General features: G+C 44.9%; 1 protein-coding gene and 1 long non-coding RNA gene across 2 annotated transcripts in view; one reads left to right on the top strand and one right to left on the bottom strand.

The window, feature by feature from the left end:
• The first annotated feature begins 694 nt into the window (after nt 1–694).
• Nucleotides 695–20,365, top strand: LOC131832022 (uncharacterized). The gene is made up of 2 exons (XR_009353896.1): nt 695–1,304; nt 19,535–20,365. It is a non-coding gene; the product is annotated as an uncharacterized LOC131832022 (long non-coding RNA).
• Nucleotides 18,509–27,861, bottom strand: part of LOC131832019 (organic cation/carnitine transporter 2) — a 24,366-nt gene continuing 15,013 nt past the window's right edge. The window contains exons 5-10 of the mRNA XM_059174537.1: nt 27,323–27,449; nt 25,560–25,660; nt 23,660–23,874; nt 22,031–22,213; nt 20,679–20,814; nt 18,509–19,900 (exon numbers count right to left, since the gene is read on the bottom strand). Coding sequence (XP_059030520.1) covers nt 19,813–19,900; nt 20,679–20,814; nt 22,031–22,213; nt 23,660–23,874; nt 25,560–25,660; nt 27,323–27,449 — 850 coding nt within the window. The 3' untranslated portion in view covers nt 18,509–19,812. The remainder of the gene's footprint in view (nt 19,901–20,678; nt 20,815–22,030; nt 22,214–23,659; nt 23,875–25,559; nt 25,661–27,322; nt 27,450–27,861) is intronic.

Raw genomic sequence — 27,861 nt, 5'->3', positions numbered from 1 at the left:
AGCAAGAACACAGGGTGGTAGAAATGCCAGGCATAGTACCTCCAGCACACCACCTCTTACCCCTGCAGACAAAGCTAGAGGAGCAAAAGGAGAGAACCATCCACAACGGTTCAAATTTAGTTAACAGGAGGAAGAGAAAAGAGGACATCAGGGAATTCAGCTCATTGAATCAAGACTCCGATTTTCTGGCTCATGATAAAGTCATTTTCTAAAAGCAATAAATACTCAACATAGCCCTGAAGCAGGACAGAGGAGGGATTCCATGTTTTAAAAATTAAGATCTTATGTCATCGTTTGTCAAATTCAAATGGCTATTTTCTTTTTTTTTATTTTTATTTTTAAAAGATTTTTATTTATTTATTTGACAGAGAGAGATCACAAGTAGGCAGAGAGGCTGGTAGTGAGAGAGAGATGAGGAAGCAGGCTCCCTGCTGAGCAGAGAGCCCGATGTGGGACTCGATCCCAGGACCCTGAGATCATGACCTGAGCGGAAGGCAGCAGCATTAACCCACGGAGCCACCCAGGCACCCTCAAATGGCTATTTTCAAAGTTAAGATCATTGGAGTTGTGCTTCAGTAATGGGCTGTATGATCAGATCCATGTGATTAGGCTGAATTCATTTTTATTGAGACAAAAGTTGACTAAAAGGGGGTTCTTGGTATTGGCTACAAACAGTGTCATCACTCAAATAGAAGTCAAGTGCCTGCAAATTTAGGCCCTTTACTTTCAACATTTAGTGCCTTCTACCCTGTATGCTCATCTCACACAACTGGCCACGTGGGCAACTCGTATGTGTAGAGGGGTAGGGGTAGAGGTAGAGGTAGAGATAGAATTTTTTTTTTTCCTTGCCAGGGGTTGTTTCCACAGCCTTGAGGTGGAGCGCAGTTCTCCATACCACGATGAAGTTAGTGTATATGTGATGAACGGCAAAGACCAGAGCACTTCTCTTTCACCCTTCTGCTGACAGATGCAGCCGACAGGAAGTTTCCTGGTCTGGGAAGGACTCGGTCCCTGAGAGGTCCCATCTCTGACCATTTTCGCCAGCCTGGAAGGGGGGCTGGTGCTGGAGTCTTTGCGGAGTAAAGCCCCTGTCTTCTCATGGGCGGGGCCTGGGGGAAGGGGTGACATCCTGGACTAGCTGATGTCCATGCCCATGGCCAAGAGTGGCGAGCTGCAAGCTTGCCAGCTCAGCGAACCCTTGGAAGGCACCCCAGGGGCACCCAAGTGCACCCTATCTGTAAAATGCAGAAAGGCAAACTACACGAGGAGTGGAGCCAAATGGGGAAGGAAGCGGAGTCTGAGCGGTAAGCAGGGGCAAATGATGAGTTCCTCCCTGCTGAGCTCAGGGGAGGCACTCTGCTCGGCATTTTACTCCCACTTGGATTGTTACTGAAAGCCAGCGGAGGTAGGGGACCGGTGGCGTTGTCCAAAAAGGAAACGTGTGATGGGAACCGTTCACGGCCTGCCATGCCGCTGTGCGACCTCGGCCCCAGGCTGCCAGACCCTTGGCACGCTAGTCTGCTCTCCCCCAGCCTGGGAGTCGGGCCTGGCGGACCCGAGCCACCCAGGCCCCAGCGGCGCCGCGGCTCAGCGCCCGCAGCCCCGCGGCATGAGCCCACCCGCCCGGCCCGTCCAGCGTCACAGCTCCTCCTGGCGTCTCGCCCGCCTGGTCCGCAAGGCGGAGCCCGCGAGGCGGCCGCCAAGGGGCCGCGCTTACCTAGTCTGGTGCGGGCCGCGGCTCCAGCTCGCAGGCTCCACGCCGACTGCGGCGGCTCTCCGCGCCCCTCGCTCCGACGAGCTGCTGCGCTAGTCCGGGCCCCCGCCACGGTCACTTTCATTTTCTTCAACGACGGCGGCAGGAAAGCGAAAGCGAAAACGGCTTAGAGGCGGGCCTCGGCCGAGCGCGGTGAAACGCCGAGCGCGGGCTGGCAGCCAGAGGCGGGGGCTCGGGCCTCAGGCCTGCACGCGGGCGGCAGGCCGGACGGAGCCCCATGCCTCCGAGGGGCCGCAAGCGGGCCCGACGCGCACGCCTCGGCGGGCCGGTGCCGGGCAGGAAGGCGGGCAGCCCGGCAGCAAGGGGAGAGGCCCCGCCGCGCGCCTTCGTTCGGCCCCGCGGCCCACCGCGTCTCGCTCGGCCCATGAGGGCCGCTTCCCCTGCCGCCCCTCAGTCAGCGCCTGCTTGGGCCTGGGGGCTGACGGCCGCGCTTCGTGGGTTTCTGCCCTCAGGAGACGGGTCTGGCCTGGGCGGCCGGGAGCGAGTCTCTGAGGGGTCCTGGGTTGGGACGCTGAGCCACCTCGGGCAGGTTCCGTTCTCAGACCCTCAGGGCTCGGCCGGTCCCCCAGGCCCAGGCATGCGCACTGGACCCTCTGCCGAGCTGGCGGTGCCCTGGCTTCGAACAGCCTGGTTGTGAGCACGAGGTGCCAGGCTCTTCATCCTGGGTCCAAGGAGATATAGAAATCAAGGGTACCCGTGAAATGGGGGACTCGTCATTTGATAGGAAATACTGAACAGCATGCTTAGGATTTGGACTCCCTGCTCTAACTGGTGCCCATCAGGTTTGGTGGCCTGTTGTTTGTTGGCTGTGTGATTTGGGGTGGAATCCCTTAGCCTTCATTTCTTTCCTGGTGGGACGAGGATGGTAACCATACCTACCTCAAGGTTGTAGGAATTCAATGAAACGATTTGAGGGAGAAAACAGTTGGCATTTTCTGCTAGGCTGTAGGTGGGTTCTTTGAGGGCAACAACCGAGTCATTGTTTTTCTGGATGCCTATAGACATTCTCTAATGTCAGCAGATAAAATTGAAGATCTCCATGACAATAAAATCGTTTTCAGAGTTTAGATTGTGTTATCTTGACTCTGAAGGACTGAAGAGGCCCTGTAGTTTTGGAAGGCACCTCACACCTCATCTGAAAATTATCCCCTATAATTATGCCACTGGATCGACCAGTTCTGTTAAAGTAGAGTGCTGCTACAACTGAAGTTTGAGAAAACTCCCTACAGCTCTTCCCAGCATCAGTCACTGAGATCTGAAAATACTTTTGTAAGTAAGCGTTTCTACTTGGAAAACATGGATAAGACTCCGTACTCCAAACCAAATTTACAATGTGTGTGTTTGTTCATTTTTGTCATGGAACAGTCTAATAACTGGAACAGAGAAACAAAATTAACTGTCTAATCTGGCAGAGTCACTTTGGTTTGCCTGTTTGAAATTCAGGCATGTTCCCTGCATGATGGAAGCCTTGATCTGTGACTGGTGTTGTGGCTTTCTAAATATAATTGCAGTATTTCCCTCAAAAGCATGTGGGGAAGTGGGGCAGGCCAAATGGTGACCTTAGAAAAACAAGCCTGTGTTTCCCCCTCCAGGAGATGACACTTTTGGTCTGTAGCATGAAGGAAAAAGTAAAAAAAAAAAAAAAAAAAAAAAAAAATCAAGGGACTCCTTGGAGCTCTTCCTTGTGATAGAACAATCATTCTTAATTCCATGAGAGTGAAGTAGAAGTAAATCTGAAAATCTGTTTCTGCATAAAAAGTATGTGTGGGAGATGAAGGTTAAGAAAAGAGAGGTAGAGATGCAAGATTTTTTTTTTTAAAGATTTTATTTATTTATTTGACAGACAGAGATCACAAGCAGGCAGAGAGACAGGCAGAGAGAGAGGAGGAAGCAGGCTCCCTGCTGAGCAGAGAGCCCGATATGGGACTCGATCCCAAGACCCTGAGATCATGACCTGAGCCAAAGGCAGCGGCTTAACCCACTGAGCCACCCAGGCGCCCCGAGATGCAAGATTTTAAAGCCATGTCCTGGTTACCTTTTATAGATGTTAATCCATGTGACAGGAGAGGTGCCAGGAGTAAAAGACTCGCCTGTAGTCTATCATCTTGGTGATTTCCCACAGTCTAGATTTGGTCCTTGATCTTGTGGGACCCAAAATTCCATCTTTTCAATGTTGCAGTGTTGATTAAAAATCCACATTGTATAAAATCAGAAGGTGAACTTAGTGATTTCGTTTACTATTTGCTAAACTCTACACTAAGTACAGCACATACATTGCTTTCTTTTTAAAATATTTTTTCTTTTTTAATTAACATATAATGTATTATTAGCCCCAGGGGTACAGGTCTGTGAGTTGCCAGGTTTACACACTTCACAGCACTCACCATAGCACATACCTTCCCCAATGTCCATAACCCAACCACCCTCTCCCTCCCCCCCTCCCCCTGGCAACTGTCATGTTTTGTTTTGTGAGATTAGAGTCTCTTATGGTTGTCTCCCTCCCAATCCCATCTTGTCTCATTTATTCCTTTCCTACCCCCCAACCCCCTCCCCCATGTTACCGTTCAACTTCCTCATATCAGAGAGATCTTGTGATAATTGTCTTTCTCTGACTTATTTCGCTCAGCAAAATACCCTCTAGTTCTATCCACACCGTCACAAATGGCAAGCTTTCACTTCTTTTGATGGCTGCATAGTATTCCATTGTGTATATATACCACATCTTCTTTATCCATTCATTTGTTGCTGAACATCTAGGTTCTTTCCATAGTTTGGCTATTGTGGACATTGCTTATGCATTGCTTTCTTTAATTCTCCCTGCAATCATGTGGTATGTTGTGATCTTTTTTTCAGCGGGGGTAAAAAGGATGAAGGGAATTCCCACGGTTAGTATGTACAGTATGTAAGTGGTAGAGTCAGGGTTCATATGAAGGCCTGGAGCTTAACCATTTCTGTTAGAAGCAAAACGGTCAGGAACAAAAGACTTTTGAGGTTAGCTGATGAGTGCACTCTCTTCTTAAACAATTTGGAACCTACTTGTCAGAAGGTGGCTTGGTGAGCTCAAAGCCAAAATCAGAAGGGTAAATTATGTGACTGAAATCAGCCCTGGGGAGCTTGGTGTATCTTTCTCCACACCAGGAGTCAAACAAGCTTCTGGGAAGATGGGCCACTTATTCCTGCTATCCTGGCCAGCCCTTCTCCTGGGGGGGGGGGGCAGTGCCCAGTGGACACTCTCTGTTCTCCTTATTAATGTACCAGGGCTGTCCCTCCTTAGATGAACACATTTCTTTTTTAGATAGAGCAAGGCCATAGTGAGTAACATTACTTTTAGGCCTTGTAGATCCTGGAGTCCTTATTGGTCTTAAAGGAGGCATGTTGTATATCTTTGCTCCGATTGGTCTGCTTTCTAATTTAACTTTCAAAGAGCAACTTTGTATCCCAGCTCTTTGGAGGCAACTCACTTTTTTCTCCTTCCTATCTCCCTGACTCCCTGACCTTCTAGCTCTAGAATAAAATCTTGTGCCACTACATTCACTTTATCCAGGCCTGCAGTGCTCATCAAGGAAGCCTTAAAAAATCCCAAAGTCTAAGGCCAGCCCTCACAGATTTTACCATGGGTGAAGGGTGGGAGTAGACGTGGTGGGGGGAGATCATGCCACTGGAGAACAATATAAATAGAAAGAAAGAAAATTCACTGGTTAGAAAACACTTGGAATGTGACTCAAATAAAAAGGAAAAAATACCAAATAATTCTTTTAGAGGCTTCCTTTATTCAACAAATGTTTTGTTGCAACTACAAAATGCAGCCACTCTGCTAATATTAGAGATGCCATAGTGAATGAAAATAGAAAAAAAATATAGTCTCTATCACCAGAAAACACACGTTATAGTGAGGTAGTCAATCGGATAATTAATCAAATACAGAATACCATCCTAAATGCTACAAAGTGCATTTAATTTACTATAAGACAAAATTACAAAGGATTCGAACTTGTTTGATGGTCGGAGAAGGCTTCCCTCAAGAAATGATATTTGAATTGGTAGCTAAGGAATAAGGATTAATTAACTGGGTAAAGGGGAATAGGATTGGAGAAAAGATAATTGGTAGAGGGAACAATATGTGCAAGGGTCCTGAGGCAGGAAAGAACTTGGAGCATTTGGGTAACGAAGGAGGCTAGATTTGAACTATTATCTAACTGATGCTCAAAGGATCAATGGAGCAGAGAGAGTAAGGACAGTCCAAGTCCTCAGGAGACTGGAGAACAAGGCAAAAGCCATAATAGGCAGGGCCTTGAAGGTCATACTAAGGACCTAGATCCTTATCCTGTGAGCTCTGATGTTGTTTAAACTGATCTGATTATGTTTTAAAAAGATGGCTCTGGGGCAAGTGACTGGCTCAGTCGGTAGAACCTGCAACTCTTGATCTGAGGGTGATAAGTTTGAGCCCCATGTCAGGTGTAGAGATTACTTAAAAACAAATCTTACCAAAAAGAAATTTTTTTTTTTTTTAAGATAAAAAGCCTGCTCTACATGCTGTAGGGTGAATAGATGGAAAGATGGTCATCAGCTGGGACCAAGATGATGGTGGTAGTGGTGGAGGAGATAGAAACAGACAGATGTGAGAGATATTTAGGAGGTGAAATGGTTAGCATCTTGCCAGTGGACTGGGTCTTAAAGGAGAAAATATCAGGCAGGTTGCATAATTGAATGAATGATTGTGGTGGACATGTAGCTACTCACACCACCCTTCAAGAGAACCTTCTACAAAGAACAAAGCTGAGAGCCACTAGCTGCCTCCCCTTTTGATTTGTTGCAGCACACACACCAGGCTACACACTCTTTGGCTGCTCTCAGACAATGAATGAACTCAATGGTGGTACAGGAGGCAGGCCATTTCTGCCCAAGCTGGGACTCCTCTAACAGGCGATCGGTGCTGTGCAGCTTCCCATCAATGTAGTCAATAATTTCTCAGAACTAATCTGCAGACTGAAGCTCTTCCTGCCCGATTCTTTTCCCTTCACTGTCCCTTTCCAGAGGGAATAGACCTGTGTCATGATCTGAGTCTCTCTCTGCCTATTCTCATTCCTTCTCTCCTTTACCCTTCATGAGAATTTTCCTCGAAAAGTGCTTGTGTGTGTGTGTGTTTAAAGATTTTATTTATTTATTTGACACAGAGAGAGAGATCACAAGTAGACAGAGAGGCAGGCAGAGGGGGAGGGGGAAGCAGGCTCCCCGCTGATCAGAAATCCCGATGCTGGGCTCGATCCCAGGACCCCAAGATCATGCCCTGAGCCAAAGGCAGAGGCTCAACCCACTGGTCACCCAGGTGCCCCAGAGTTCTTGTATGTTTAATTCCATCTTGGCATATGCTCCAAGAGGACCTGAACTAACACAATGCTGCCCTTCTTTGAACTGGAGAATTTTGGGAAAGGATCACAATTTGTGGGGCTTTGATTCTGTCCATCTTGGGTGAGGTGTCAGGTGGGCAGAGAATTCTCATGTCCACTTTCCCACTCATAAGTTATGTTTGTGCTTTTCTACTATCAACTATCAACTATGTCCTCTGTGTGAGCTAGGGTCTGGTCTTCTCTTGAAGTGTTTGTTCCATGGACAACCTCCAAACCTCAGTTTAGAACTCAAAACTAAAACAGCATCTAGAAAAATACAATCTACCAATAGCAAAAATATCCTCTAACTTTCTTAAGCAGGAGGGAAAAGTAAACAAATAGAAAATGAGTGAACAATTGTTCTTGAACAAAGAGAAGTAATTTTGCTTTGGGTGGCCTTGGTTTCCTGGGAAAAGGAGTAGTCTCTCATAAGTATTCCTAAAGGAAAACACTTACCTATTTCCAGTACAGAAGGAAATCTGTCTCTCTGTGGGGAAAAGAAGCCAGTACTCCGAAAGGCATTCTTGCTTTGATGTTTGTCTACCTGAGCAAGGCGTCCTTTGAGAGGCTGGCAGAGGATAGCCCTGTCATGAAGACAGCAGTCCGCATCATCTGGTCTGAGTGAATCTCTGTGAGATAGCAGGTTATGTTCAAGTCCAACATTGGTTCATCCTCCTAAATCAGGCTTGGACACACATCATGACTATGATTTGAGCACTAACCTCTCTCATAAGTCAAACAACATGTCTTTGACTAGTTATAGACCCCAGACAGCCCATATCCATCTCACTGTCAAGTGTGGAGGCTGACAGTAGGGGAGTTTACAAGAAGCCTAGATACCAGGGCACCTGGGTGGCTCAGTAGGTTAAGCCGCTGACTTTGGCTCAGGTCATGATCTCAGGGTCCTGGGATTGAGTCCCGCATCGGGCTCTCTGCTCAGCGGGGAGCCTGCTTCCTCCCCTCTCTCTCTCTCTCTCTCTCTCTGCCTGCCTCTCTGCCTACTTGTGATCTCTCTCTGTCGAATGAATAAAATAAAATCTTTGGAAAAAAAAAAAAAAGAAGCCTAGATACCATTAGCCTGTTTGGACTAAAAAGAGAAAGGAGGGGGTGTGGGCATCATGAAGTTTTTCCTGAGGGCTCTGGCTTTCATTAAGGGATGAATGAGTAAAAAGACTTCTCCCAAAGGTAGTTATAATTTTCCTGATGGACCAAACAGAACGTAACAAGGATAATTATTTGTAGAGTTAATAATTGCCTTAGGGAGCCCCGGAGGAATAGCAATATTATTGTCAACACATATTTAGTATGGTTAAAGATTTTACATGCTAATTTAATCCATTTAAAACCCCAAAGAGGGGTGTCTGGCTGTTTCAGTCAGTGGAGTGTGTGACTCTTGATCTCAGGGTTGTGTGTTTGAGCTCCACATTGGGTGTAGAGATTCCTTAAAAAATAAAATCTTTGGGGGGTGCCTGGGTGGCTCAGTGGTTTAAAGCCTCTGCCTTCGGCTCGGGTCATGATTGATCCCAGGTCCTGGAATGGAGCCCCGCATCGGGCTCTCTGCTCGGCAGGGAGCCTGCTTCTTCCTCTCTCTCTCTGCTTGCTTCTCCGCCTACTTGTGATCTCTGTCTGTCAAATAAATAAATAAAATCTTAAAAAAAAAAAAAAAGGAAAAAATAAAATCTTTGGGGCACCTGGGTGGCTCAGTGGGTTAAAGCCTCTGCCTTTGGCTCGGGTCATGATCAATCCCAGGTCCTGGGATCTAGCCCCACATAGGGTTCTCTGCTCAACAGGGAGCCTGCTTCCTTCTCTCTCCCTGCCAGCTTCTCTGCCTACTTGTGATCTCCGTCTGTCAAATAAATAAATAAAATCTTTAATAAATAAATAAATAAATAAATAAAATATTTGATACTCCAATGACACAGGTCATTTATTTTATAAGTAAGGAAACTGAGTCTCAGAAAGATTGAGTGAATTGCCTGAACTTTGAACATGGGTAGAATTGGGAAATCAAAGAAGAAGGATGGCGACAGGCGTGTCTAGGAAAAATGTAGAATTGGGAGAGGATTCTATCAGGGATCAAAATTAAAAATATGTGAAGGTTTGGGAGAAGGTTGGGGACGTTTTTAAAAATACTAAAAAATATGCAGAAAAAAATTCATCTTTATTGTCATCTTGCGTATCTATTCCAGCTTTGTTTTTTAAACTAAAACCACTTTGAAACATGTATGCGCTCCTTGTAAGGAATACAAACACTATAGAAAGTATAATAAATGCCTTAAAAGCTTCTCCAAATGTTGGTACCATCTAAAAGGTATTGCTATATATTATTAGAAAAATACATTTTTCTTGGGCGCCTGGGTGGCTCAGTGGGTTGAGCCGCTGCCTTCGGCTCGGGTCATGATCTCAGGGTCCTGGGATCGAGTCCCACATCGGGCTCTCTGCTCGGCAGGGAGCCTGCTTCCTCCTCTCTCTCTCTGCCTGCCTCTCTGCCTATTTGTGGTCTCTGTCTGTCAAATAAAATAAATAAAATCTTTAAAAAAAATACATTTTTCTTCACATTTATACAAAGAAGAGGATGGATGAATAGGTGAAAATATCTCAGTATTGTTTTCATTTGTATTTCTCTTATTAGGAGTAAAGTATATGATATTTTCATAGGTTTAAAAGACATCTCAATTTCAACCTCGGTATATTGTTTATTCCTCTTAGCCATTTTTAAATTGGGGTTGGTTTTTTCCCTGTTTATTTGTATAAATCTTTTTATATTAGGTAAGTCAGCTCTTTGCTATATGAATTCCAAATGGATTAATTATGAGCTTAGACTTCATTTTTTAAAATTTTCACTTGTATTTATTTATTTATTTATTTATTTGAGAGAGAGAGATAGAAAGCAGGAGCATGGGGACAGAGGGAGAGCGAGAAGCAGACCCCCTTCCCAAGCAGGGAGCCCAATGTCAGACTCGATCCCAGGACCCTGAGATCACAACCCAAGCTGAAGGCAGACATTCAACCAAGTGAGCCACCCAGGCATCCCTAGGCATAATTTTTAAATAGTTTCTCTCAAAAAGAATTCATGATCACCTTACTATTTGAATAGGATACTTGAGAATTTTTATTGCCATTATCCACAAACAATTCTTTTTAAAAGTTAATTATTGGTCTATATGTCTGTTTTTGTGCCAGTACCATGCAGTCTTGGTGATCACAGCTTTGTAGTAAAGCTTGAAATCAGGCAATGTGATGCCCCTAGTTTTGTTTTTCTTTTTCAACATTTTCTTAGCTATTCAGTGTCTTTTCTGGTCCTATATAAATTTTAGGGTTGTTTGTTCCAGCACTTTGAAAAATGCAGGTGGAATTTTGATCAGGATAGCATTGAAAGTATAGATTGCTCCAGGCCTTATTCTTCCAATCCACGAGCATGGAATGCTTTTTGATCTTTTTGTGTCTTCTTCAATTTCTTTCATGAGTTTTCTGTAGTTCCTTGGGTACAGATCCTTTACTTCTTTGGTTAGGTTTATTCCAAGGTATCTTATGGTTCTTGGTTCTATGGTCTATCTTATGTATGGTATCTTATGGTGCTTGGTGCTGCAAATTATCTTCAACAAAGCATGAAAAAATATCCAGTGGAAAAAAGACAGTTGCTTCAATAACCGGTACTGGGAAAATTGGACAGCTATGTATAGAAGAATGAAACTCGACCATTCTCTTACACCATACACAAAAATAAACTCGCAATGGATAAAAGACCTCAAAATGAGGCAGGAGTCCATCAAAATCCTAGAGGAGAACATAGGCAGTGACCTCTTTGACATCAGCCACAGTAACTTCCATCAAGATATGTCTCCAAGGCAAAGGAAACAAAAGCAAAAATGAACTTTTGGGACTTCGCCAAGATAAAAAGCTTCAGTACAGCAAAGGAAACAGTCAACAAAACAAAGAGACAACCTACGGAATGGGAGAAGATATTCGCAGTGGCACTATAGACAAAGGGCTGATATCCAAGGTCTATAAAGAACTTCTCAAACTCAACACTCAAAAAAACAGATAATCATATCAAAAAATGGGCAGAAGACATGAACATGTCTTCTCCAAAGAAGACATACAAAGGGCTAATAGACACATGAAAAAATGTTTATCATCATTAGCTATCAGGTAGATTCAAATCAAAACCTCATTGAGATACCACCTTCCACCAGTTAGAATGGCCAAAATTATCAGGACAGGAAACAAGTGTTGGAGAGGGTGTGGAGAAAGGGGAACCCTCTTACATTGTTGGTGGGAATGCAAGTTGGTGCAGCTACTTTGGAAAACAGTGTGGAGATTCCTTAAGAAATTAAAAATAGAGCTACCCTGAGGCGCCTGGGTGGCTCAGTGGGTTGGGCCTCTGTCTTCAGCTCCGGTCATAGTCTCACAGTCTGGGGTCCAGCCCCGCATCGGGCTCTCTGCTCAGCAGGGGGCCTGCTTCCCTTCCTCTCTCTCTCTGCCTGCCTCTCTGCCTACTTGTGATCTCTCTCTCTCTGTGTCCAATAAATAAATAAAATATTTTTTAAAAATAAAAATAAATAAAAATAGAGCTACCCTATGACCCTGCAATTGCACTACTGGGTATTTACCCCAAAGATACAGATGTAGTGAAAAGAAGGGCCATATGTACCCCAATGTTCATAGCAGCAATGTCCACAACTGCCAAACTGTGGAAAGAGGCAAGATGCCCTTCAACAGATGAATGGATAAAAAAGATATGGTCCATATATAAAATGGAATATTACACCTCCATCAGAAAGGATGAATACCCAACTTCTGTATCAACATGGACAGGACGGAGGAGATTATGCTGAATGAAATAAGTCAAGAAGAGAGAGTCAATTATCCTATGGCTTCACTTACTTGTGGAGCATAAGGAATAGCATAGAGAACATTAGGAGACAGAAAGGTAAAGTGAATGGGGGAAATCAGAGGGGGAGACAAAGCATAAGAGCCTATGGACTCTGAGAAACAAATTGAGGGTTTTGGAGGGGAGGAGGGTGGGGGGTTGGGTGAGCCTGGTGGTGGGTATTATGGAAGGCACAAATTGCATGGAGCACTGGGTGTGGTGCATAAACAATGACTCTTGGAACACTGAAAAATAAAAATAAAATAATTTTTAAAACACTCAAAATAAATAAAACCTGAATTTCAAAATAAAACCTTACTAACTCCATTCAAATCCATTAAAAAATAGTCATCCAACAACAAAAACAAAATAAATAAAAAGTTAATTATTGTGGTAAAATATATGTGACATAAAATTTCCTATTTTTACTACTTTTGGGGGTACAACTCAGTGGCATTAAGTACATTCATATTGTTGAGTGGGCAACACCAGCATCCATCTCTAGAATTTTTCATCATCTCAAACTAATCTCTGTACCCATGAAACAATCACTCCTATTACCCCTTCCTCTCAGGCTCTGGTAACCATTATTCTTCAGTGCTTAACAAGTATCAGAGTTCCCTTCCTTTTTAAGGCTGAATAGTATTCCATTGTATGTATATACTGAAGTTTGTTTAACCACCCATTCACTGACGGACACTTGCATTGTTTCCACCTTTTATCTACAGTAGAAAATTCTGCTATCTATGCTATAACACAGGTGTACAAATGTTTGAGTCCCTGCTTTCAATTCCTTTGGTTATTTACCTAGGAGTGGAATTGCTGGATCATATGGTAATTCTATGTTTAATTTTTTTTTTAGGAAATATACAGTTTTCCATAATATAGCTGCATCATTTTACATTCCCACCAGCAATGTACAGGTGTTTGAATCTCTCCATGTCCTCACTAATACTTATTTTCTGCTTTTCTTTTTAACAACAGCCATCCTAGTGAGTATAAAGTGATTTTTTTTTTTTAAGATTTTATTTATTTATTTGACAGAGAGAGAGATCACAAGTAGGCAGAGAGGTAGGAAGAGAGAGAGGAGGAAGCAGGCTCCCCGCTGAGCAGAGAGCCTGATGTGGGGCTCAATCCCAGGCCCCTGGGATCATGACCTCAGCTGAAGGCAGAGGCTTTAACCCACTGAGCCACCCAGGCGCCCCTAAAGTGATTTTTTATTGTGGTTTTGATTACAAATAAAATATCTCCCTAATGAATAGCACTTCTTTTCATGTGCTTATTCACCATCTGTATATCTTGTTTGGAGATAATGTCTACTTAAGCCCTTTGCCTATTTTTTTTTTTTTTACATTGTTGGGCTGTAGGAATTCTTTATATATATTTTGGATATTAACAACTTAGTAGATACATAATTTCTTCCATTTTCTGGGTTGCCTTTTCACTCTTGATAGTGTCTTTTGATACACAAAATTTTTTCATCTTTCCCTAGCTTTATTGAGATGTAATTGACATATAACAAAAGTTTTTAATTAAGTCCAGTTTATTTTTTTCTTTTGTTGCTTGTGCTTTTGGTGTCATATCCAAGCAATGACTGCTAAATCCAAAGAAACTTTTCCCCCTCTGTTGTCTTCTAAAAAGTATTAGGATTTTAGTTCTTATGTTTAGTTTTTTAATCTATTTAGAGTTAATTTTTGCATATGGTACAAGGGTCCAACTTTATTATTTTGCTTGTGGACAACATCCAGTTTTATAAGCATCTTTTCATGAAAAGACTGTTCTTTCCCCTTGAATGGTCTTGGCGGTTTTTTTGAAATTCACCCTTTTTGACTATATCTGTGAGGGTTTACTTCTGGATTCTATTCTCTTTCATTGATCTCTGTATTTGTCATTCTGCCAGTATTACACTGTTTTGATTACTGCAGCTTTACTTCTTAATTCTCAACTTCGATAGCTTTTATTTTTTTCTTGCCTAATTGTTACTTGGAACTTGCCAGCATAGTTCCAGAAGTGGCAAGTGGCATCCTTCTCTTGTTACTGATCTTAGGGTGTGAGTTTCAGTTTCAACCTTGAGTAAAATGTTAGCTGTGGTGTTTTCGTAGATGTCATTTATCATGTTGAGGAAGTTCCCTTCTACTTCTAGTTTATTGAGGGTTTTTTTAAAATCATGAAATTATGTTGAATATTGTCAAATGATTTGCTGCATCAATTGATAGAATTTTTATTTAAGCTCATTCATGTGTTGTATTACATCATTAATATTTTCAAATTGATCTACATTTGTGTTCCTGGGATAAACCTGCTAGGTTGCAATATATACTCCTCTTAGTATGCTACTGTATTTGGGTTGCTAGTACTTTATGGAATATTTCACATCTATGTTCATAAGGGATATTGATCTAAAGTTCCCTTTTGATGTCTTTGTCTGGATTTGGTCTCAGGGTAGGTCTCACAGAATGAGTCAGGAAGTGTTTTCTCCTCTTTTATGTGTGCAAATAATTTAGGACTGGTATTAATTCTTCTTTAAATGTTTGGTAGAATTCACCAGTGTAGTCATCTGGTTTTGGGCTTTTCTTTTTGGGAGGTTTTTGATTATTAATTCAATCTCTCTCCTTAAGTCTGTTCCAATTTTCTGTTTCTTCCTGAGTCAGTTTTGGTAATTTTTGTGTTTCTAGGAATTCGTCCAGTTCCTCTAGGTTGTCTAATTTGTTGGCACACAATTGTTTATAGGGTTCTCTTACAATCCTTATTATTTCTGGAAAGTTGGCAGTAATTTCCTCACTTTCATTAATTGTATTTTGTATCTATTTAGGTTGTTCCCTTTATCTATGTGCTTTATTCCTTCATGTGGAGTTCAGCTGCTATCTAGTACCCTTTCATTTCATCCTGAAGGATTCTCTTGAACATTTCTCACAAGGCAGGTCACACTCCTTTCAGCGATTAGCCCCACTGTCCATTTTCTCCATCTCATGCATTTGTTTTCTATAATAGTTTCCAAAAATCTTTGAAGAGGCAAGTAAATAGAGGCCTTCATCTAGTTTGCTGTCACCCAGATTTGAGAATATTAGGGAGATTGTTCCAGATGTGGATGACTTTTTACTATCGCTAAAGAGTGTAGGGGTTATTAGGTATTACATTGATAGGATGTTCACAGAATGTTCTAGAAACAGTGTTAGAATCTTCTTTCCTTTCACCAATTTTTAAAGAGTATGTTTTACATCATGCTGCATGCTTGTTTGATTGATGTTGTTGAAAACATTTCATAGGTTTGTACCTTTTTATACTCATTTGACGGGTGTAAGGGAGCATAGTTCTATGAGGGTTTTTAGAATTTTCAAAACTGGTTGAAGGTTACTTGATAATTAAATATTTCAGATCTCCTCAGAAGATTGGCTCTGTGAAAAACTCATACCACTGCATGCACTTAGCACTGTGTCCTTGATGTGTACAGTCTATACCCACAACTCTACACATTCATGAGAAGAGTGTCTCATGTGAAACTTCTTCTAAGGTAAAAAGAGCTAGTCAGGTGCCTGACTGCTGCCCTCTGGCTGACCCAGCAGAAAGATAATGTTCCAGTGTCTTCTGGCAACTTCCAGCACAACTGTTGTTGAGTCAAGCCCCTTCCTCCCAAAGTTAGACCTTCTAGGGTGGGTCCATCTGAGACTCCAGGAAGACATGTGCCTTCTGCTGAGGAACCTCTGACTTTTTCTTCGTAGGCAGCCTCTGTCAATCCTATAGAATTTGTGTAAGGATCAAATGAGCAAATAGAGGAATAGGCATATGTTGGAGATACTGAAGGTTTGGTCCAGCCCCCTGGAATAAAGCAAATATCACAAAAAAGAAAGTCAAATGAACTTTTTGGTTTCTTAGTGCATATAAAAGTTATGTTTAGGGGCACCTGGGTGGCTCAGTCAGTTAAATGTCTGCCTTCGACTCAGATCATGATCCCAGGGTCCTGGGATAGAGCTCCACATCGGGCTCCTTGCTCTGTGGGGAGCCTGCTTCTCCCTGCCTGCTGCTTCCCCTGATTGTTTTCTCTCTCTTCATTATCTATGTTAAATAAATAAGTAAAAAATTTTAAAATTATATTTACACTATTGTCTATTAGATGTGTAATAGAATTATATGTAAAAAAAAGAAAAACAACATATACACCTTAATTTAAAAATACTTTGACGCTAAAAAAAAGTGCTAAACATCATTTGAGCTTTCAGCCAGTAGCAATCTTTTTGCTGTTGATGACCGATGTTGATGATCAGTGTGAAGGTTGCTGTAGGCAGGCAGGCTATGGCCATTTCTTAAAATAGGACAATGAAATCTGCCACGTTGAATGCTTCTTCCTTTCTGTTCTGTCTCTCTGTAGCATGTGATGCTGTTTGATATAATTTCACCCACAGTAGAACTTCTTTTGAAATTGAAGTCTATCCTCTCAAACCCTGCTGCTTGATCAGCTAAGTTTAAATCATATCTTATATCCTTTTGTGGTCATTTCAACAATCTTCACAGCCTCTCCACCAGGAGTAGATTCAGTCTCAAGAAACCATGTTCTCTTCTCAGCCACAGGAAGCAACTCCTCATCCATTCAAGTTCTACCATGAGATGGGAGCGAGTGAGTCACAACTTTGGGTTCCACACCTAATTTAATTCTAGTTCTCTTGCTCTTTCCACCACCACTGCTGTGACTTTGTCCGCTAATATGTTGAATATTCAATTTGTAAAAAGCACAACAAAGTGAAGATAAATAAAACAAGATTGGCCTCTGTTTTTCCAAATTGCTTGTATAGCAATGGCACACAAAACATAAGGTATTGCTAATACTGTGTTGAATCCAGGCTCTGTTGACCTCAAAGCCCTATAGGAAAAGCAATTAGATGATAAACAACCAGGGGAAAGATTTGTTGGGCTACTTACTACTTGATAGAGAACAGGGCTCTCTGCCCAACTCATTCACCATCACTTACACTAGGTGTTATATAGAATAATTCTCTTTGGCCAACACTACCCCTCTGGAATTCATGAGACTGTTTAGGGAACTCTGAGGGAGAGAGGAACTAGTTGCCAGGAAAGAAAAAAGATAATTAGGGGATATTCTTGCTTTTATCTTTATCTGTGGCAGAACCCTTAATAGTTTTTGAATCTGAATTGTTCCTTCACTTCATTTGCTTTGCCCTTTGTATTTCTGTGGGTATCCTGGTTTCTAACTCTAATGGGTATTAACTTGAGCACAAACTCCCCCTGTGACTAAAGGCTATGCACCCCTCTCTCCCTGAGAGGAGACTCCCTGGTCAGGATAACTTGGTTATCAAGCCATGGCTCTGACAGAAACAGGTCCAGCAGGACCAGACAGAGGGCTTAGATTTTCAGATGCTTGGCTCATCCCCAGAAGCAGTAACATGGGCTATTGCCTTGGCAAAGGAAGAGTTCTCAGCTTTCAGGTAATTGTGATTTTGGCCCCCAGAAAGCCACAAATGATTGACATCAGTAGCACTGAAAATAAGAGAGAAAACTCAGAAACTGTTTATTCATGCAACAGGAGAAAGGGAAGGAGGGACCATAATTTATATTCTGGAGTCACCGTGAAGGCAGTTAATTAGAAACATGGCACAGAATCAAGTTTGAGGAGCGTGGAGAAGCCAACAGGGTTACAGAAGATGAGCTTCCTTCCTTCCCACCTGAATTTGATGCTGCGTATTATATTATGCGACAGGCCTTTGACTTACCTAACACTGGAGTTTTTTACCCAGGTGTCTCTGTACGTTCCAGCTCAAATCACCTTGTGGCACATTTTATATATACATGTGTTGTGGACTGTGTCCAAACCACTTGTCTTCCCAGCCCCACCACTTACTCCAGCCACTGTTGCACTGACCAGTTCACACAAGCTTTGACCGTGTTCCCTGACGCGCAACCTGACAGTGCCTCACCGGAGGCTGCGATAGATTTCCTCTTGCTTTCTACCCCGAAGGAAGACCCTGCTCAGAACTCACACAGGCGCAACCTGGAAATGTGGGGAGGGGACTCCCGCAGGGCTGCTTTTGATGGATGGGAAGGGGGGGGCAAAAAATAAATGCCCTTCTGTCCATGAGGCAGATCAGATGGTTTTGAGACCTATTCCCTAAGGCTCCTTAGAATCTCTGTCTGGCTCAAACATCCTCATGCTGGGTCTCCCCCTCTCCTTGTTTCCTCCCCATCCTTAGTCCTGCTCCCTGGAATCCTGTTCCCAAATACACTACCTAGCCACATAGAAGTGCTGGTCTGAGCCCCTGCTTTCAGGGGAACTGAGTCCAAGACACTTGTGTAAGAAGGTTGCTCTGCCTATAGTCACTTACTAGGGTGAAAGGGATGAAATCCGAGCCTCAGGCACTAAGTACCAATCATGGCTAGAATGAGCACAAGCAGACACAGACCAAAGTCAGGTGATGGTACAGCCTGACTCACCAAATGGTGGAAATAAAGGTGGTAGGCAGTTGCTGTTATTTAAAAAATCATTTTCTTTATTAAAACATCTTCATTTCCCAAGGCACTTCAGGAGCTTTCACAAAAATACGGTTTTTATCCAGGTGAGGCTAATGCTTTAGGAGTACCATGGTAACATAATCATAGAAGACAGTTACACCAAACACAAAATATCTCTCAAGTGAGCAATGCTGAAAGACTGTGAACACAATTTGACTTTCTTCTTTGTAATTTTTTTCCCATGATTAGGTATCACAAAAGGAACACAGACAATGACGGAATTGTTGGCACACAGAGAAGGTGCTAGTGGTGAAGGCTGATAAGGCCTTGCACAAACGGCAACTGCACACCTTCGCCAGAGGGATTCTGGGTTGAAAAACACAAAAACACAAACAAAGACACAGATCAGGAGGCTGGGAACCAGCCCTTCCTTCTAAGTCTATTCTGAAGGGCAAATAACTTAAGCAGAAAAAGACATTACAGCAAACAACAAACAAAACACAAATAAATTCTACCTTATAGTTTTGAGAGAAGAGATGAGTTTGCTTGTCTCTCTTTCTCACTGATAGACTTCCTTCAAACCACACATCAGAAACCACAGTAGCTAGGAGATGTGATTTACACCGCAGTGGAAAACGAGAAGAGATTTGCTGATGCATCTCGTATGGGCCTGGACAAGCCCAGTGCTTGGATCAGATGTAAACAAGTCTACCCAGGAGTCACACTGAGGGGTACAAGAGCTCACAAATCAATGTACTTGCCCTTGTTCTAAACCTGTTCAGTTCCTTCCAAAGTAATTACTTTTAGACTTCCCCAGATCTGTGCTCCCGTGCCTGGGGAAGCCAACAATCCCAGTTAATGTGGCCTGTGACTAAGAAAGTGTGAGAAATCAAACTCCCTGTGCGATTCTTTCTTTTCCTTTAAAGTGCACCATGAGAAGGAAACGGGGGTAAGATTAGGTGGGGAGATGGGACCTCCAGTCTTTCCAGGAGGTCTGAAATTAATATGTAAATTTAGCACGTGCCTCTCCTATTTTTCCAGGTCCCATAGGTCCTGGTGAATAGTTAACTTCTTAGGAAGCACCCATCCATCATCTGGCAAGTCTGCACATTCGGACGTATCTCAAGTTGGTCTGGAGGGAAGATGGTGTGCCTAAACCACAGGCAGCCCGAGTCCAGCTGTCCAGCCAGGAGCAAGTCAGACCCAGGGCTAAGAGGATGAACAGCGAAGAGCTCCCCTGCTGAAGGACTCCGTGTCTACACAAGCTGCTTCTGACAAGACACAGTCTTCCCTCCTCACCTCACGTATTGGAGGTTGTGTTATAAGGCTGTGCTTTTAAGGACTGTGGAGCTTTCTTCACCATCTTTTAACATCCTTGTGTGGCCTGGAGTTTGCCTGTATTTTATTCTATAAAAACAAGCAAAACCAATGTTAGTAACAAATCTTTAAAAAGATGTCCACAAGGTGCGCCTGGGTGGCTCAGTGGGTTAAGCCGCTGCCTTCAGCTCAGGTCATGATCTCAGGGTCCTGGGATCGAGTCCCACATCGGGCTCGATGGAGCACGGAGCCTGCTTCCTCCTCTCTCTCTCTGCCTACTTGTGATCTCTCTCTGTCAAATAAATAAATAAAATCTTAAAAAAAAAAAAAAAAAGATGTCCACAAGTCTTGGGTCGCCTGGGTGGCTCAGTCGTTAAGCATCTGCCCTTGGCTCCAGTCATGATCCCAGGGTCCTGGGATCAGGCCCGCATCGGGCTCCCTGCACAGCAGAAAGCCTGCTTCTTCCTCTCGCGCTCCCCTTGCTTGTGTTCCCTCTTTCACTGTCTCTCTCTTTCTGTGCCAAATAAATAAATAAAATCTTAAAAAAAAAAAAAAGATGTCTACCAGTCTCTAAACAGACAAACAAAACCCAGATAACTTTAGGTTATCTCACTAAGGGGGAAAAAAAGTCTTAGAGCAGATTCTGAAAGGCTTCTCCTAGTCTCTGCTGTCCCAGAGTTGCTATGGTACTCAAGAGGTACATGGCAACACGGTGGTCTGGGTCAGACCAGACAGGACAGTCTGTAAACACATCATTTCTGCCCCTCTGATGGCTAAACTAGTCCATGGTGTGTATGAGAGTCTGTGCAGGAATTCTCAGCCAGGCCTGGACCCAGGGCATCAATACTACAACTGAGAGCAACCTTACCCTTTGACCCTTAGCATCTGGTCAATGGTGTCCGGGAGGGGAGTGCCAAAGCTCTCTGGGAGGAACAAGGTGAGAATGGCTGTCAGGATGGTCAGACTTCCCATGAGAATGTAGGGCAGGAAGCGGTCATAGGCACCTACGGCAGAGTAGACAGAACCCCACGCCAAGGATGTGGTCAGACTCGGTCTCCTTCCCTCCCTCCTTCTGTGCTCCCAGGACTCCATAGGGGACCACATGCTTCCTAGGCTTCTGCATCTCTCACAGTCCGAACAGTTCTCAGAACTGAGCCGGCACAGAGGTTCCCAGATGTCCCGCAGCGCCCCATGGTGCAGGGAAAGGGAGCAGACCAGGAGGAGGGAGGAGGGGAACTGAGCTGTGATTACTATTCCTATTTCTCAATGCTGGGTTTCCACAGAACTCCAGATTCTCATCCAGGGACAGGAATAACTCCTCCACCTCTCCAGATGGGTCACAACTTGCTTGATTTGCCTTGAGGCCTGATAAGGTGTTTCTGCTTGTCAGATCCATGTAATATGTTCACAACACATCCTGGGTACTCTCAAGATGGTTGCCAACGCACCCCAAAGATGTGCTGGCAAGGGCTGTGCCAGGGAACAGCAGCTGCCATGAGGGAACAATTTCAAGGAAGAATAAATCGGTTCCCTGTTACACAGAAATGGCACAAGCCAGGGATGCCTGGGTGGCTTAGTCGGATAAGCACCTGCCTTCGGCTCAGATCATGATCTCGGTGTCCTAGAATCAAGCTCCATGTTGTGCTCCCTACTCAATTGGGAGCCTGCTTCTTCCTCTCCCTCTGCCTGCCACTCCCCCTGCTCTGCACTCTTGCTCTCTCTCAAATAAATAAATAAATAAAATCTTTAAAAAAAAAATGGTACAAGGCAGATCTATACACAGTATAAAACCAAACTGCTCCAAATGACAATAATTCTCAGCACATCAGACCTCTTAAATGGCCATCTTTCCCTCTGTGCTCCTTTTATACTTTGATTCCAAGAAGAAATTTCTCCAGTTAAGTACATGGGTTCCTGATACCACCATGCAGTTTCCTAGGATAAAGAAACCGTATCCTCTGATGAAAGGCCTAGGAGGGCTAAAACAGAAAAACTCTGCTTGCTCATCTCACTGATTTCCAGCTAGTCTTTAAGTTGTTTTCCACGTATCAGTGAATGTGTCCTCCCCAGGGTGCCTGGGTGCAGGCACAGATGCCGTCCTGGATGGACCCCACTTGCTGTGGGTGCCAGCTTTGCTGTTAATGACCCCCAATGGCTCACATCAAGGGCCTTCAGTGCTTCCAACCCACCTCCTACGTGCCCTCAGCCCATGGCACTCACCGAGGTAAACGAAGTAGGGAGACAGGATACTGCCTAGGCGAGATGCTGTGGAGCTGACCCCCACGCCCATGTTTCTGACCACGGTGGGGTACAGCTCAGCAGTGTACACATACACCATGGAAAAGGCAGCAGTGACTCCAAACTTGCCCACCATCACCAGGATGGTGGCCAAGTAGTACCAACCTGGAGAGGAAAAGGGAAGGGAGTAGAAGGCACCAACTCATGCTGTGCTGCTACAGGGCGTGCCCAAAGCAAACATACTTTCTGCTTTTGGGGATATGGGGGACAGTTTCTCTGATGTCCTACTGTGGGATAAGTGAATGTAGCCAAGCTGTCCCTCCCAGTTGATTACTGAGAGGAGGCCGGGACATGCCACTGTGTGAGGACGCACTCTTCTCCTCAGCCTACATACCACTGTGATGAGCCCCTCAATAGCCCAAGTAAAGTTGTTCCAGGCCACAAGTCACTAAAGATGCGCCAGTCAAGGGGTCAGGTGGCACCCCAGAAGGGTACTCTGCATGAACTGGAGTTACTGAAGGACTTGTGGATGATGGAAGTTTCCCTCTACTCAGACCTCAACAATTCAGAGGGCAGCAGACCCCCAGGATTGATCCCCCGAACCACCCTGCTTGCTGTGCCAATGATGAGACTCTGGCCTGTGGGTTGCCCTGGGCTCTGGGGTGAACCCCTCTGTGTGTACCCTGATGGACTCCCCTGCCAGGCTGGGGACACTGTTCCTGTGCAGAGTGCTGTGGGGCTCAGGGACCAGCACATAGAGATCACCAGAGACCCCCAAATCCATACATACACTGACAACTCTGGGCACTACAATGGAAGACAAGGGTCCACAAAGTGTTCTATAAACTGCAGAAAAGGGCTCCCTCCCACCCATCTGTGGGATACAAGATAGTTTGGAAAAGCAAATCCAGCTAATGGCCTGTGAGACCCATGCTGTTCCCGGCCCCTCCCTTCACCTCTTCCAGCTCAGCTCCCTCTTCCTCCTCAGACTCTCTTCTTCTCACTTCATCTATGTTTCTGCTCCACTGACCCCTCTTCAGGGCCCTTGTCTGTGTTCACTCTATATAAACTAGTTCATTTCCTTTCTTGTTATGATAAAAGGTAACCCAGTCTGTACCATATTAAGCATATTATTTACTTGTCTCTTGTCTTCTCAACTAGAGTGTGAGCTCCAGGCGGTGTTCTGCCCGACCTGTTTGCTTCTGCATCATTACTTCATGCCCCAAACAGTGCCTAGCTCAGGGAGGCACTCCAGAGCCACTTGCTGAATAAATAAATGACTAAGGTAGGCCAGGTTAAAAAGCCATGGGTTTGCCTCCCTTTCCTACTCCTTACTCTTCAGAGAAAAACACATACGCACTCATTAACTTGGGGCAGAGAGTACCATTAACCACAGCCCATATGGCTGCTCTCACCACTCCCCAAAAGCCCCCGCCATGGCCAGTGTCTGGTCCCAGGAGACACTTCCTCTTGATTTTTTGGTGAAGGCTGCAGATATGCAAGTGAGCTGCCATAGCACTATTTTATTTTCTTTATGAATTGGGGAAGACAGCCCAGTAGAGGTGAGTGACTCAGCGAAAACCCCAGACTGCAGATGCACAGCGTCCCTACCTGGGGGCACCAGCTGCACGAAGAGGAGAACGCTGCCGCCCAGGAAGAGGGCTGTGGCCATGGAATAGCGTCGGGGCACGTGCTGCAGCAGCAGCCAGGCCAGCACATATGCGGGGACTTCAACCACTGCTGAAAGGAAGCAGTTCAAATAGACGTCCCCATGCAAGTTCGGAGTGTCGAGGGAGAGCCCGAAATAGCCCACTGATATGGTCATCCTGAAACAGAGTGCAGGGAGAAGCTGGAGAAGCAGCAACCGGAACAACTTTTAAAAATACAATTACCGCAGGAAATTCAAAACTATCCTTACCAGGAGGAGAGCAGACTTAACCCCAAATCTTCTTAGAACAGAAAATAATATCCTCCTATCCCCATGCTAACTCTGAGCCAGAGCAGTATCAGGACATTTCAAACAGAAAGTGTCCCAGCAGAAAGGCGTATAGAGTTCAGACAGATTTACTTTCTTAAAAAACAAAACAAAACACCAAAAACCCAGTAACACCCTCTAACTTGCCTTTTGGCTTTAAAACCCCTAAGCTGAAGTACCTACAACAGCTACTTCCCTACCCTCTAACCTCCCCAAATCTAGCAACTGCAGGAGGAGGGAGGGAGTGAGCACGGAGAACGGTATGGAGTGGGGTATGACAGGACTGGAGGGATCAGATAAAAGGAGGAACAATCATTAGGTCAAACACTGGGAGAAAGACCCCCCCCAGCAGACCTTCTTTCTGTGGCAACCAGCCAGGAGGTTGAATAGAGGCAGCAGACCCCAACCCCACTGTACTCGTGGAGAAGGGGAGGGGCCCCCAGTGGCGGGGCCACATCACCTCTCATCTACATGCTTCCTGGCATCCCAGGCCCGGACCCCATCTCTAGCAGGCACTTTGTCTGCTGATGATAAGCACTCTGGCACACCAGACCTTTATGGATTAGAGGTTTTTAACTCATCTGCACGTTGAAACCACAGTTGGTGCCATCTGGGGAAAGTAAATGTCCAGGAGTCCCTGGGGAATCCAGGGCTGGAGGAGCACCTGGGTGAACCACAGAACAGATGACTCATCGCAGGCTTGCCGGTCTGCTGGGCAGGCTGAATGCTGGTCCCGTCTGAGGCCAACGCAAGGGTGGTGCACTACCCTGAGGGATCCTGGGCCATTCCTTAGAAATAAGTGACTCACAGTAACCCCTTCAGTGAGCCAAAGAGCTGGCTGGCCCAAAGCTAGATGACTCTAGTAATAAGGACTCAGGGATGAAGTCTGCCTTTGTCATCTAGCAGGCTCAGGTATTCTCCTAGAATCCCAAGGATTCTAGCAAATTCTAGAATTTGCTAGAATTCTAACAAATGCTAGAATCCTTGAGCAAATGCTACTGAGGCACTAGGTTGTGTCCCCTCTCTCTGGTAACTCACAAATGCCCTTCTGACACACTTGGCAAAATGCCTCCTTAGAAGGAGCCACAGCCCTGCCTCCAGGACAGTCTCTGAACATCCCAGAGTGAGGATGTCCTGCTTCCACATTTCCAGACAGTATTCAGCAGTCTCTGTAATGGAAAGGACATAATGATTTCACTTAGATCCTTCTTAAAGGATCTTCAGTCACTGTCTAAAGCACAGGGGACAGAAACAAACTAGGGCCCACAGTGACCAAGGATCTGTCTCATGACCTAGAAGGATTCCCTGAAGACTCCACAGCTTCCCAAAAATCCAACAGATTTCATACTCCTTTTCTGAGATTCCATCGAGCTCAGAATTATGATATGCCCACTTTTCTCATTGCATGGCAGCTCCTTTCCACTTTCGATGACACAGATCTTCAGTTTTGGTCTGAGACACATTTGCCAATGAGAAACCTGGCAGCCACTGCCAGACGCTTTGTCTGGAAGCTTCAGGTAGGTCTCACTTACGCACCACAGGATTATGGACATGACAGTGACCATTCGGATATTCCGGGTTCGAAGCAGATTCAGGATGCTGTGGGACTGCTGCTTCTCAGAACTCAGGTCTTGCAGCTGCACGAATGATATGACAAGGGCATGGGAGGGAGAGGCTGGAGACTCAGGGATCCAATAATAAACCCCAAACCCTAGCGCCTTAGCTTTCTGTGTCTCTGAGTTGGCCAGGGTTTTATGTTTCTTTGAAAGAAGAGTAAGTTTAGTGGATGCACCTTGAGATGCGGAAGGCGTCCCCAGGCCTTGTCAATGATCCATTAGTGAACGAGAATAAGGAGAAAAAGTGGTGACCAGCCCCTCAGCAGAGGCAGCCAAGGCAGAGGCCCAAGCCTCTTGGCCCTACCTCCGGCCTCCATCAGTGACCGCATTCCAAGGAGGCCTCTGAGCATTCCTTCCCAAGGCTGGCTCCCTGCCCTCTGGTCAGAGAGAGAAACTGACTATGTAGTTTATTGATCTGATATTTTAAAAGAATTAATGTTTTGAGTCCTCATACCATGTAGTTACTGGTCTATTTCCAAGGAAAAAAATTTCAGATAGAAAAACAGGAAAATTGACCTCAGCTTCACCCAGAGTTACTTCCTATGAAATTTGGCACAGCCACAAACATTAATAAACCACACGTCTAAACACACTGATGTTGCTTTCTTAAGCAAACCCAGCTTTGGAGTTTGTTTTTCTCGAGTTAGCAGTTCAACAAAAGGTCAACTTCTGACTTAATGGATCCCCTGAAATAGCCTCATTTCCTCAACAATGCCAGTGGGGTTCTGGGTTCCCCCAGACAGACCCCTCAATGAAAAGCCACCAAGGCTCCCACACTTAAAAGCCCTCCCTGCCACCTCCTCCTACCCTGACGTCTGAGCTTCGAGCCCCTTCCAGAACATGCTGAGTGGGAGCTGGTGTTGAGCCAGCACTTAACTGTGAGGCCCAATCCAGCAGCTTCTCTGAGCCCATGGTAGCTGGTCTCCCTCTCCTAAGCCCTGGGTCTGCATCCCGAGTCCCAAGCGTCTCTCATGTTCCTTCTGAACACACTTGAGTAACGACTCCTGGTGGCTGTTCTCACAGCAGGTCCCTTATCTTCCCATCAGATCAGAGACACATTCCAGAAGCTCATCAGCCAGCAATTAATTACAACTTCTAACCTCTTCTGGTAGTCATGAGACTAAGAAAAACTGCCTGCTGCAGAGGGCGGAGGGAGAGGGAACAGGAAGGAGAAGCAAGACCCAGGAATCAGGCAGAGCCAGGAAATTACTCATGGTGCATGAGAACCGGGTTTGCAAGAGGGGTGGGGTAGGGGGAAGGGGCTGATATCAAGAACCTGGCTGCAAGGGGATATGCAGCAACTAATGACTGGTGAGTGGAAGGAGACCAAACATTTCTAACTCCAAACCTACTTCTGCTTCATATTTTATGTACTATATTTCTTTTAAAATGAGAAACTATAAGGCATTAAGAAGCAATGATTTCCCACAATGCCAACTTCATGAAACGCCTATTACTCAAAGTGTTACTTAATGGTTTGACTATATGATTGCCTAGAAAAGAATTACAGAGTATGTCAACTTAAAACCCACAGGAAAGGTGAAGAGATTTAACAGCTGGTGCCTTCTCCCCAACTTGTGAATTTTAACAAGGCCTGCTTGGGGGCTGCTTGGGCTCCTGCATGGTGTTGCCCTAAAATCATGGTCACCGAGACCCTCTCACCAGCTTCCTTGCAGGGCTTACCTCACTTGACTCGAAGATAGTTGAGGGTGCAACAATCCCGTTCATTTTGGCAGCCTTGCGGATGATCAACTCTGCTTCTTTAAGTCGTCCCTGAGAGATGAGCCACCGGGGGGACTCAGGGATGAACCTGGAAGTACAAGGAGACATCTTGCTGAGACCATCCTACCCAACAGACCAGGTGGAACATATGTGGAGGTAGGAAAACGGGCTTTGAGAACCAGACATGCATTTGGGGAATGTCTGGTGTTTCCAGACCAAGCAGAGATGGTTCACACCATACCCACTAATGATCCAAAGTGTGAGCTTCTGAGTATCCCGGAGTGCATAAAATTTAGAGGGGCCTGTTGCTCTTCAGGCTGGCCACCTCCATTTCTGAAGAGCGGTGGTGCCACCTGCTGGACAGTGAGGAGACAGGCACAAGATGGGCTCCGGAAGCCTGGCTTCTGTTGTGGGTGCAGGCTGGCCCAGCCCCTTACCCCACTGTACTCTTTGGCTTGGCTCTAGCATCCACAGAAGCTTCTGCACTGACCTCTTCGCCT

Source organism: Mustela lutreola, chromosome 5 (genome assembly GCF_030435805.1).
Source record: "Mustela lutreola isolate mMusLut2 chromosome 5, mMusLut2.pri, whole genome shotgun sequence".
NCBI lineage: Eukaryota > Metazoa > Chordata > Mammalia > Carnivora > Mustelidae > Mustela > Mustela lutreola.
This window is presented reverse-complemented; position numbering and strand designations above follow the sequence as displayed.